At 24.6% G+C, this 13,932-nt stretch overlaps 1 protein-coding gene across 1 annotated transcript; it reads right to left on the bottom strand.

The window, feature by feature from the left end:
• Positions 1 to 314: 314 nt before the first annotated feature.
• Positions 315 to 3,556, bottom strand: LOC145832471 (kelch-like protein 6). The gene is made up of 5 exons (XM_082939787.1): positions 3,544 to 3,556; positions 1,738 to 2,045; positions 1,504 to 1,645; positions 1,207 to 1,455; positions 315 to 634 (listed from the first exon to the last, which is right to left on the bottom strand). Exons 1-5 carry the CDS (start codon positions 3,554 to 3,556, stop codon positions 315 to 317), a joined length of 1,032 nt encoding a protein of 343 aa, XP_082795913.1.
• Between the last annotated feature and the right edge of the window lie 10,376 nt (positions 3,557 to 13,932).

The raw sequence follows: 13,932 nt of genomic DNA, 5'->3' as shown, positions 1-13,932 counted from the left end.
GTTTGAAGACTAATTATTAATGTTATTGTTAATGTTGAGAATACAAAAAAGAAATAATCACAACTTAAACACGACAAAAATTGTTTCAGAGAAATAAATGCAACACTTAAGTTAATCCAAACAATTAAAAATTTTAGGAAGTTAACATTTTAAATAGCAACATTATGAAACTAGTAATTCAACTTGAGTTAAAAAAAACAAAAAATGTAGGATATTTAAACAATAAAAAAAAAAACAAGTTTAAAGTTTTGGTACTTTAACAGTAATCTGCAATACGTCTCGTTAGTTCGCATTCCACAGTCTTCACTTTATCCTTATCCGTGTCGTAAATGTGAGCAACAGTTGAGTGACCTTGGAACAAAAAAAACTTTGCTTTTAATCTGAACGCACTTGCTTGACTCGAACACCGGTGCTTTCACACTTAAGGTAGCAAACTTTCCGGAAGAAGAATCAAAAACTTCACGCGTTTCTCCTCCGAACACGAACAGTTTGTTTCTCACCGCAACCATGCTGTGATTAGTTCTCGCTTCGTTTATGCGTGACGTCATTGACCATTCAGCAGCGACGTGGTCGTAAACTTCGACCGTGTTGGTTCGAATGCGTCCGTTGAATCCTCCGCTAACAACGACTCTACCTTCATAATGAAATATTTAAATACTTTAAATTTGTGTAAATATATATTTATAACTATATTGAAGTATACTTGTACATAAGTTGATTTTAAGATAAGCTAACTAAAATTGTTATTTTTTTTAAACGTCATAATGTGTTTGTTTGTGATTCTTTAAAAATTATGATATGTACTTTATTTTGTTCTGATGAAACGTATTAACGTTGAAATTTAGTAAAAAATACAAAAAAATTTGGTTTTTTGTATTATAAATATAACTAAATTGATATTTGTCCCAGTTATAATTCTGAAGAACATAAAAAACATAGTTTAACTTAAGATTAGAAAATTATGTATAGAAGACTGAGCGAAATAAAAATGAGCTATATAAAAATTCTAATTATAGTAATTTATGGTTGACGATATGAAACAATTTTTTTAAAATTAAAGTTAAAATATACTAATAGGGATGTTAAAAAGATATTATCAATTGACTTTCAAAGAATTATTTAATATTTATTTATAATATATTTCTTTGTAATAAATTATTTTTAAGGTGAAAATTTTTCAAAAAAAAAACTACTGAAAATAAAAACCTTCGAAAACTGCACAAGCGGCTTCTTCTCTCGCTTTTTTCATCTTTGTCACTTCTTTCCAATGGTACTTATCAGCGTCGAACTGCAAACAAGAGTCAAATGCCACTTCTCTGTATATTTTGTTGATGAATGCGCAGACGCAGTAGTAGCCACGTTCATCAGGCATATCGGACACTTCTTCGAATTCACGATTGGCCAGCGAGTACATTTCAATTGGTAATAATATATGGTCGTCAGAGCTTACACCTCCTATAAAGAAAACTTGTCCCTTCAAGCATACCACTCTTTAGTCCCAACGTCTAAACACTGCCGACTTGAGGATTTTTAAATTATCCAGCGCCATCGAATCGACTAGCTTCAAGTTGCAAAAATGACTTGTATACATCATTCGCTCTGTTCCCCCACTAAACATTATGTTAAAGTTATTTTGAGCGCGTATCTGTTAGTAGAATACGAAGCAGATCTATCCGTAAAAAACGTATCTTTTACGGCTAATGTCTTTGAAATCAACAAAAGGCATTCTTTATTCACACGGAACGAGGAGTCTTTGTTTGAAACAAATTCAAGAGCGTGGTCCGTCAACAACGGGAAACGAACTTTTAGAAGTAGATGTTTCGCCCGCCTGTTTCTTTCCGTTCTGTTGTGACACACCCAACTGTCGGCCGCATCAAACACTTCCAACTCGGAACAAATATGCAAGTGGGAGCTCAAAAGTATTTTTGAAAGAAGCTTGAAGTCTAACTCTGGAAAACTTTTTGTTTCAATGACAAGCGTAAAACACCTTGCTACGTAGTTAAGGGCTGTTTCAAAAAAGTCATTGATTCTATACCTATCAGCCACTGTTAAAATTGTTAAAACATTTTTGGCAGTAATATTAGACTACATTTATTGATTGTTTTTTCGTAGTGAACTGAAAAATGTTATTAAAATTCAGATAAATAAAACATCTATACAATAGGTATTATACATGGATAAAATGTTTGTTAAATTATTACAAAATGTAAATGATCCTGAGATTATTGTATAAAATGTGTTAAAGTTAAACATTGGCTTTATAATTTTTTCTATGTTTCAAAATTTCAGTAGTTTTGAATAATTATTTAAAAAACAAACGTTGTATTCGGGTTCACTTAAATTTTGTTTGAATTTATTAAAAAATTTAACAGAACATTATCTATATTTTAAAAAGTTTTTCTTTTAACTAATATTTTTTAAATTGTACTGTTATTAGATACATTAAAATTGTTACAGTCTGCTTATACTAGTTGTTTTTTAGTGCTATACATTAACGTTTACACGCTTCATTGGTTTAGCTCATTTTGTAAAACTCAACATTCAAAACTACACAATTGTAGAGCATATGTATTAAAGATGCATTCCATTACAATATTGTACCATACATTAAACTTTTTCATTCAAATTAAACTATGCATAATCTTAAAGTTTATCATATGACAATTAGTCATGTATAGTATATGCAATATCAAAAACAATTTTGTATATTTATGATACTTAAAAACTATTTCATTTGAACTTTGAAATAACCATAATTGATTTAACTGAAATAGAAGGCATGTAATTTCTTATTCTAATTAAAGAAGTTGATTAACACTTATATACTAACAATCTTTGTATATTAGAAACTTTTTTAAGAGTTTATGAACTTTGTAAAGCTTTCGTCATTCACTAAAAAAATTACCTGAGACTTACTAAAAATAAACAAATTATATGTCATTTAAAAACATCCATGAGTCAATAAGTTAGTCTAATTCAGCCTGAAATACTGAAATTTGTGATAAGAATAAATTATAAAACAAATACTGCAGGTACTGTTTATGGTTTTTAATTAAACTGGTGTTCATGATTTTATTAACTATGAAAACTATTGAAGCTGCATTTTATAAAATATGAAATATTTATGAAAATTTGCATTTTGAAGACAGATTTATAATTTCTTTGGTAAATCCCCTTTTTTATTGATCTTAGTTTTGGCCTTGAATCTAAGGTCGGATCCCATCTATGCCACACATTAAACCATCAGGTTAAAACAAAGAAAACAACCATATTGATCTTTCAAACAAGACAACAAATATTATTTCAACAGCTTACAAACCTACCATGAACAAATTAGAACTGGTGGAACCTCAAAGAGAAATTTTGATACTACATTTACAACAAGATGAGTAGGTAAAGAAAGGTCTAAAAATTGGACGAAATGTTGATAGTAATCAACTCAAAATTAGAGAATTGAGAAATAAAGTTTTAGAAAGGAAAATGTAGAGTATTAGTATTAAAGGGCATGATAGTTGAGTGATGTTTTTTTTGTGATAAACCAACCATATTTCCTCATTTTATATGCAAATACTATAATGTTAATTCCACTTTTTTACCATTTTATCTAAGATTAGTTGTTTCAAGTTGATTATTGTTATATAAATTTTTGCATATTTCTGATAGATAATGAAAGGTAAGTTATTGAAAGATAAATTTTTTTTTTTCATGATTTATTAAATATGGAAACTATTGAAGCTGATATGCAAATTTATTAGGTTCTGGTTAAGATTATACTCACTTTTATTCTTGTATTCATTTTAAAACAAAAGTTGTTTTAACAAAATTCTAATGTAAATTAAAATGCAGGTAAGATGTGGTGACATTTTCTTGATTACATAGTTTTACGATTTTAAGTTATAAATTTGATCCTGGTATTTAAGGCCTTCAAAAATATCTTTGCAATAAAACCCACCATAATATTTTAGTTTTAAAATGTCGAATTATATAATAAAAGTTTGTATGTTATAGAAATATAAAAAGAGCAAAAACAAATTAATTTGAAATCTTCATACTTTTTCAATTCTTCATTTTGTCAAACAAACCAAAGTAAGCTTGAGACTGTACTTTTATTACGTTAACTGTTGATCCTTAACTAAATAATTTAGAGGAAAAATTAAAAAAAAAAACTTATGCCGGCCTGATAACACAGGCAAAACTAAGTTTTATAGTTTGAATTTAAAGTTTTTTCCTGAAAATTGACTGTTCTGACAATATAAAACCTTTTTATTCGTTGAGTAAAACATTTTGTAAAATTAACTATTATTTTTTTATGTTGCTTTAAATAAAAGGTATACAAACAATAATAAAATAGTTTTAGTTAAAATATATTTAAAAATTGTATTTTAACAAACATAATTTCAATGTTTAAGTATTTCTAATCAATTTTACTTACACAAAGCTAAATCGTAAATAAGTATTTAAGTCAAAAGTTGTAACTTTATTTACTATTTTTTTTTAATTTATAAAGTTTATTAAAAACTTCAGGTTTAATCAAGTTTAATAAGTAAACTACTTTTAAGTAATAAAATCTTTCTTTTCAGTACGTACTTTAAACAAGGCAAAAAATTGTACGCAACCTACTCACCAGAAAAACAACTGTAGTTTTTAAATTTTTTTATTTTGTTTCGATTACCTCTTAGTATAGAAGCCAAATGTAGCTGAAATGCGGAAAATTTGTTAAAAAATGAGCTATTTTCCACAATAGCTGTTAGCTTAGCATAAACCTCTTTTAACCTAAACTTTGATTTTTATAGCAGAACGGCCTTAAGGGGCGTCACGTAAACGTAAAGGGGAATCCCGTTGTACAAAACATTTTGAAAAATAATTTATCCAAGTTTATAATCTGTGGTAACAATGCTTGTAACTACAAGTTGTAAGGTTTAAAACAATAAATTTAAACTGTGACAAGTTAAAACATTATAAAAAGTTTTAAAGAAACACTGCTCTTCAAATTAATTAAATTTGGAAATATTTAAAAAATGCTCATGCTCATAACTTTTATAAGAAAATCATCAGTATTAAAAAGCCAATTTTAGTATGTTTTAAAATTTCAATTAGTTATATATATTTTTCTTTTTTTCAGGTAGAAAATTAAATAATGTATTTAAATGTTAGTTTAAACTTATTTAAACTTTTTCATATTGTTTAACGAAAATAAGACGAAATACTTTCAGCAAAATATTAAGCTTAGTAAGTTGTTTATAAAACATTGCCAAATCCTTAATTACACTGAAAATACAATTTTTTTTAATTTACAAAGTGTTCAATTTAATGTTAAGAAGCAAAATAGAGGGTGAAATAAATCTGATGGTTGTCTACCATAGAAAATTAAAATATCCTATAAATAAAAAATAAATTGTGATTATAGTCTTAAAATACTTAAATATTTTTATCAAAAAGTTTTCTTTTTAGTTTAATTTTTGTATTCTATTTTATATATTTGAATGTTATAATGAATTTTTAAATGACTTGATTAAATTTCAAATTACTATTTATTCAAACATAAGTTTATCATTTTTTCAAAAACTAAAATAAGGTTTTTTTTTTTAATTTTTAGAAATGTCTCTTTGACTTAATTTTTGCACATTTTTGCTGGTCACTATTTACTCAAAAAAAAAACAACAGATTGAGTCTTAATGAAATGGGTAAATAAGATTTCTTGAAACAACCTATCTGCAAAATTTAATTTAATAATGCCATAAAGTCTAGGACTGTTTGTATAGTAGCCATATACAAAGTAGCCTACAAATGTGCATAACTGTGTTAATCATTAAAATAATAAAATTGGTTAACATGTGTTATTAAGTTAGTCCAGTTTTATAAGCTAACTCTTATTAAAAATATCTTTAAAGGCTCTCCTTTTGTAACAACTAATTATTTTAACTATATACTTATTATTCAATAATTAGCTAAATGACTTTAGACTAGTAAAAAACATTTTACGTATTATTTTAGAACTTAACAGTTACGTAATGTTTTCTTTTTAATATTTAAAACTTTATTTACTATATTTAGCTCTTCTTTAATTTCTTAAATTAGTTCTTCTGTTATTTTAAAATGTTTTTGTTTCAATTTTGGTTTTGATAAATCATGTTTTTTAAGAATTCTAAAAGTTATGATTTTATAGCTTAAATTTAGAAGTGTACAAATTTTTCTAAAAACAGCTGTGTTTAAATCAAAATCTAAACAATGTCTTTTATTCACTAAAAAAAATTAACAAAGTATTATGTAAAATAATCCTAAAAAATTTAAAAATAAGTTTTGTGTAATAAGTACATTAAAATGGTAGTTAAATAATTGATCTTAATCATCTAATTCTTACAAAAAGGAATCATTAAGAACAGTTTTAATAGAATATTCATTAAAAAAATTTGATGGATTTGCTTCATTAAAAAAGTTTTCAGCTCACATTTCCCATATTCTACAATATATGAGCAAAAAATAAAATTATGTCTTTTAAAGCATTCAAATAGTCAATGAAAATGTACGTTAATTTTTGTGGTTGACTTTAGATAAAATGATTGTGCTAAAAATTAATGTTTCAGTTTTAAAATTTGTTTGTATCATGTAGAAATTTCACATCAGTAGATTAGTTTTTTTATAGTATCATCCATAAAGTCTATAGTAAGATTTTTTATACAACCAAAAACAGTTTCAATTAACTTTTAAGATACATTCAGTAAAAAAAAGTTTCAGATACATACTGTGTGTGGCACTCTTAGGCTAGTATGAACTTTTTTTGAAATCTCATGCTAGTGTTGATTCTAAGTATCTCATACCAGTTTTTATGCTTTAATTATTTCTTATTTCTTACAAATATTAATTTTTAAGTTCTTCTGTAATTATTTAGGTATCTTTTTGTATTTAAACGTAATAAGTACTATTTTTCTTCAATAATTTGCTAACAAAAACGTTTTGTTTCTATTTTATTATAAACTCTAACTAGTCTCAGGTAACACAGGCTGACTATTTTGCCTCAAAGAGTGGCAATTCTGATTATTATTAACTCAACTAAATTATAATTACTTCAACTTAGTAGTTAGAATAGTTAAAGGCAAAGTATACATTTGTAAGTTGTTTAAAAATTGGAAAAACATCTATCTAACTAACTAATGAATTTTTATTAAGTATTAAGTAAAAAAACTATTTAATATTTTTTTTAATACCTTATTATTATTAAAACAATGTTTTACTCCTATATTTGCATATAGGAGATCCTCAGTGTTGTTAACAAATCTGAAAAATAATTTTGAGCAAATAAATGGAAGTAAAATAAAATTAAAAACAAAATATTGAAATAGGCATTTCATTCAAGAACTTTAAATTGATTAAATAAAAAAAAGTAACAATATTAGTAAAAAATATGTACTATTATGATTCCCAAGATTTATTTAATCCAAAATACGAAAAAAATATTATTTGTTATTTAATGATACTTAACTTTAAAACAGCCTATTTAATGTAAGGCACTAAAACATTTATTTGTCACAGCTGGTTAAAAATGATAACAGTCAAAATTAAAGCACCTACTAGGAAGAATAAACAAAAATACACTTCTAAATGGAAATCTGTTCATGAGTTTAAAGGTAAAGTAGTTGATTATTGCTTTACATAAATAAGACTTATCTATTAAATACAGAATATGATTTTACTAATAGACTGGATTATGCCTGATGTTTCTAGTTCATACCACGTAAGATGTAGATATTGTAAGAGATTACAGGCGAAATGCTCAACTTATATATACTATGCTAATACTAGCCAACATTTAAAAAAAGTTAGTTTTAACTAATCATCCTGCCAAAAATTTTGAATAACAATTTAAAACATGTTAAGGGCATAGGGATGTAGATCACCGTTTTTACAATTTAGTCTTATAATATTGAATTTTAAGTAAGCTACAAGTCGCTTTTTACAAATTAAAAAAAATCAAATTACTTTTTGAGATATACAAGGTCAAATTAGACGACAACAATAGGTTCCTTTTGGGAGGGGCAAAAGACTAATTCACTAAAAATCTATCTTCTTCTACGTTTTTCGAGATAAATGCCACAAACTTTAAGAATATGCTCCTTGCAATTTTTAAAAAATTGTGTCGGAAGAGAATTTAAACAAATAAAAACAAATATTTTGTCACAAAAAAACAAAAAAAAAACTGTTTGTTTTTTGTTTATTTTTTTATAATTTTATTTTTTTAATTTTAAAGACATTCTTTCTGACAAAGTTTTAAAGTACTTTAAACAACATATCCTGAAAGTTTGAGGTATTTATCTTAAAAAACGTAAGAGAATATAGATTTTTAGTGAAAAGGTCTTTTTTCGCTGTTTTAGTCTGCCCCTCCCAAAAGGAACCTATTGTTGCCTCCCACTTTGACATGATATATCTCAAAAATTGTTTTTTATTATTAAAATCAGTAAAAACCATCTTGTAGCTTAGAAACTCAATAAAATAAGATCAAAATGAGAAAAAAGTGTTTAACTCCCCTATGCCTTTGATACTTTCATTAAAATTTGTTAGCATTTCTTAGTTTTAAAGATAACTAAGTTAATTTTCATAATGCTCTACTATTTGCATGTAGTTTTTATAGAAATTCATGATTAAAACTTCAGTAACAGGTTAATTCATTAATTTTTTTCATAAATGGGCCTAATTAAGCATGCTTGTTTTCTAAAATATTATCATTTTGTATAAACTTTACCTGAACACAGTCGTCCATTAAGTATGATAAAATAATCTCGCTGAAAAAAATTTGTACAAAGAGTTAAACATAGTTTAACAAAGTTTGATTTCTTTGTTTTAAAATTGATTTTGTTGTTTTTCTGCTTTAAGTATTTAAGAAATTATGTAAGTTTATATCCAACTAGTTTTTGCCTATACAGTTTGAAAACTTTTCCAAATTCTTCATAGTTTTGACAAAATTTTCTTGCAGAATGTTAGAGAAAAATTTCTGTACGACTAATTTAGAGAAACTTTTTTAGAATTTTTCTTAAACTTTGTTGAAATGGTATTGGTAAATACAATAACTTATTTAAACACTTAAAATTTTTAATTTAATTTTTTTATTTGATATTTAAAAACAAAAAGTGCAAATAGGCATCAGGATGTTGCTTGTATAAACCTAAAATTAGTTAATTTCCTATTGATTGTTTTATTTTGTAAAATTGTATATAGAACTCTTTTCATATATGCTAAAACATAAAAAAAATGAAGATATTTCAGCACCAAGCAGTTGAAATATTCTCTTTTAGAAATACTTTGTAGTATATTACCATAAATACATCAATGAAATTTTCAAAAGAATATCAATATTTTTAATGAGAATATATACCTTTTTTTCAAAGAATTCAGACATTTTTTAACACTAAACCGAAGAAAACAAAAAGTCTAAAAAAAAATTTCTATATAAAAGCTTCTAAGGTATTTTTTAGTAGTTGCTGTTGGCCTTAATTTTGACATAAATTTGAGGTTTTTTCAACTTATTTTCTATTTTAAAAAAGTAAAAAATTGCTACATTTAAGCTTACAAAACTTTTATTAAACTTCAAGCAGAATAGAATCAAAGCCAATTTAAAAAAAGGAAGCCTAGCTATAAATAACTAACTAAATCTCTGGGTTTAATTTTAAAGTTACTAAAATGTGCTGAATTTATTATTTAATTCTAAAAATAGTATTAAAATTATAATGATTTTACAACATAAAATAAACATAAACAAGAAGAGTTGATGTTTTCTAATAAGATTGGCATAACCATAAAAATTGAAATTAAAGAAATATATGTAATAAAGAAAAATTAAATGTAAAAATTCATTAAAATCAATTAACTAAGTTTAAATAAATTAACCAGTAAGTAAACAATAAAAATAGAAAATATCAATCTTTTAAAATCCCTAAAAAGTTGTCAATTATTTTCATTTTTTAAATCATTTTGACCACAAATGCTTTTTCACAAAATTTATTGTAGTATGAGTTTTTGTCATCATTAAAAAAATTATTTATCTAAAAACACATTTAAAGTAACTTTACAGTATTTTTACAATATTTTTTTACTATTTAACACAGTATTTTAAATAGAAATTAACTTAAAACTAAAAATAGACCCAAAAATGTGTACTTTTAAAAACCTGGAAGAAATTTAGAAAACCTGGAAAAAAAATTGAAAAAAGGAGTGGCAACCCTGCATATAAGTTATACTTTCTAAGTTGATGTTGGTTGTTGTAATAAGAACTTACACTTACATAATTTAGTTTTATTCACAGGCCACTAGTGAGATATTTATATAACAATACGTTTTTAAATTTGTTTACTAAGAGATTATTTTTTCCAAAGTGTATTAAAATCCACAGTTTTCATTTATTAAAAACGTTTAATATTGAAGAATAATGTACCTCATGTACATTTTTTGCATATGAAATCAATTTAAATCTAATTTAATTAACTTCGAAAATTTTATAAACATGATAAACAGTATTATCAGCGAATAAACAATTTTTTCTAGTAAAATTTTAAGTTTGATCAAATGTATTTTGTATTTGTATCAAAGTTGTTTTTTTTTATTTTTTGTTTAACTTTTTAATTAGAGTATTTGTACAAAATGATCAATTTTTAACGTTTTATACTTGGATAAAGTTTATAGCTTTCTACTTTTAATGATATTTTTTGTTTAATATTAAATGTGTTTGTTCTAGTTCAACTTAATGTATTTCATAAGCCTATTTGAATTAAAAGGAATTCATATCACTTTAAGCGCTGATTTCATTTAAGCCAACCGCAAAAAGTTAGTTAAGATTTCAAGATAATGTTCCAATTTGATAGTGCCTGTCAAAGTTGCAAAACAAATAGGATTTTATTGTCCCAGGAGCACTCATCTCTTCTAGTTAGTTTTTGTTTTAATATTTCAGTTATTCTAAGTAATTCAGCAATGTTTGTAAGTTATCTATTTAATTATTTTTAGACCATCTTTCCTAAATAAATAGATACTTTGGATTTAAAGTTAGTTAAAAAAAAAGTTGTTTACCTTTCAAAACTTTTATTTTATTTTACAACTTAAATAAAAGTACGATTCCAATTTTTCCACTTCATAATATTTATATTCTTTTTCTAAGTCTTCGTTTTAAAATGTTTAATAATATTATATTTAACCTCAATGAATTTTCAAATATTATAAAAAATATTTTTGAGTGATAAACAAGTTTTTGAAATTCAACTTTTTCTGTAAAAGTTTCAAATACAAACATATGTAAAACAAGGCTTTTGTAGTAATATTTTAAAAGTTTTAACTTATTTACTTGACTTTTCTTATGTTCTTAAGCAAAGAACCTTGAATTAAGAAAAAAAATTGCGGTTAAAAAAAAAATAATATATATCAATTAAATTTAGATATATTTTTACTAAAAAGCAATAGAAAATCAACAAATTTTAAAACTTTTATGTAAAGATTTTTATTTTTATTAGAATGCTAATCCAAGTTTAAGTAAACATTAGAGATTGAAAATACTCAAAATGCTTTATTTTCTGTTATAATTTGCTCTTGTTTTGTGGCATGTAATACAAATTTCTGATCAAAAGAACTGTAATTTTTATTTTTAGTTAACTTTAATATTACCTCATGAATACTGTGTCGGTTGAATTGAAGTTTAATAGATGCTAAAGAATTTTGAAAAAGTGTATAGCTTGATCTAACTTTGTAGATTTTTAACTAAATTATATGTTGTTTATTTAAATTATTTAACAAATTTTGAAATATAGCTGTTTAAAGTTGAGAGCACATTTAATTTTTAAAATATTTAATAAATATTAAATTTACAATGGTAGACAATAAAATGATTTAGATAATTATTTGAACTAGAAGATAAAAATTTAAATTGGTTTTATATATGTTTTGTAACTATAAATATATGAATCTTTCTTATATACCAAGTATTTCATTTCCTAATTTTTTGCAATTTTAATTATAATACATTAAAAATAACATACTTCACTCCTAGGGTAACTTGAAGTAATTTGTGCTAAATGTTTTTTCAGGTAAACTTTGAAAAAATATTTTTTTTTAACTTTTTTTATTTTTAATTAGTTCAGTTCATACTTATTATTTTATTACTAACAGTTTTATGTAACAAGTTTTGCACTTAATTAAATTTAGTTGTGTTCAAAACGTTGGTCTTGTGTTTTTTGAAGATATAGAACTGATAGTTTCAAAACAACTTAAGTAATTATATAAACTACTTCTTTTTTAATTAAAGAGTGTTCAAAAAATCTTTTTTTGTATTATTAGGTCTTTTAAATTTATTTAGTTTTGAACAAAAAAATTAATTTCTGGTTATTATTTATAGTCATGTTTATTAAAAGATCAAACATTTTCAAAATTATATACTGTAGCAGTTAACTTTTTAAAGTCATGTATGTTAAAAGATTAATAGTTTCAATAAAAAAATCCTCCTTGTATGGGTTTTTTTACATTTTGGTGTTATTTTTTAGACAGAAAAATTAATTAAGTGGCTTAAAAATAAAAAACAGTTACTGTTTAAAGCAATTTGTTTTAATTGCTTTGGAGTTTCTTTATGTTTTAAGCCAACTTTACAATCTACAATTGTATTACTGATGTTTTTTCTACTTATTTTTTATTAGCTAAGAGTTTATTTAGTTTTAGTCTATTTAAACTATTTTTTACATTAAATGTAAAATTTTACTAACTTAGTATACAAACTTTTTCAAAAATTTTAGAAACAGTAAACACTTTTTTATCTAGTGTTTCAACTTATGAATTGTTGGTTTTGTTAAAACTTATTTGTCTTGTTGATTTCTGATTTACTAGTTTTTTAGAAATGCTTAAACCTAGCTTATCTAAAATTTTTTAATATTTTTAAATTCATATTGAATTTTTATTAAACCTCTATTTTCGTTCAGATGTTTAAAAATAATTGATTGTTTAGGACTATGTTAAGTTTTTACCTCGTACCTTGGAAGTTTTGTTTTAAATAGAACATTTTGATATTTAGTAGTTTTGATCTCAAAATGCACTTTAAGCTGTATCTTTCTATCAATTTTCTTCATACTAAATTTAAAGTTATTCATAATTTTTTATCATAAAAGCTTTTATAGAAATGAAAATTTTAAAACAACAAATGTAAGCTCTACTTTTCATGTGAAAACTACCTTTTAGAAAAAAATAGTGTAGATATTTTTGATCTATTTGATTAGTCTTTTTAATTTCACAGTAGATTATTTGATGTTTTTTGACTTTTTCTTATTAATTTTTCAAATTAATACAGTGCTTCCTCGCTAATCCGGTCCTCGCTAATCCGGTTCCTCGCTAATCCGGCCTGTTTTAGTCGAGAAATCGACTTATTTACTTTAGCGTTTTTAGCGTTTAATTTCATTTTACTTCGAAAAAGTATTCAATTTACGTTTTATAAGTATGCAAACAATATATTGCTACGTCATAATAAAGTATCATTTGTTTAATCTTAAGTTTTTTCATACTTTTCCCGCTCAGTTGTAACAAACTTGTTTATATTCATTTGCAATTTTTCTGTCTTTGCTAAGCAAATTACACTTTAATATACTACAATCAACATATCTGGATAAAAAATGGATAAGACAGCAAAAAAACGAAAACGCGTTCAACTAACAATTGAAAACAAGTTAAAAGTTTGCTAAAAGTTTGTTCATGACAAAAGTTGTCGACACCGTTTCATCTGCTTCGGGTATGGTAAAGCCTTCTTCCATTAGAAACTCATGGGAGAAATTAATGCCATTACAGCAAAGCTCTTCCATGTAAAGCATAGACCCTTCAGAAAAAACTCAAGACAACGAGTTTGTACAGCAATTTGCGAGATTAAATACCACATTTACAGAAGATTATATTCAAAGATAGATGAGTTGCGATGGTCCTGGA

The sequence above is a fragment of the Thalia democratica genome, chromosome 3 (assembly GCF_965202585.1).
Source record: "Thalia democratica chromosome 3, ktThaDemo2.hap1.1, whole genome shotgun sequence".
NCBI lineage: Eukaryota > Metazoa > Chordata > Thaliacea > Salpida > Salpidae > Thalia > Thalia democratica.
The sequence above is the reverse complement of the archived record's forward strand: the minus strand, read 5'-3'. Positions and strand labels throughout refer to the sequence as shown.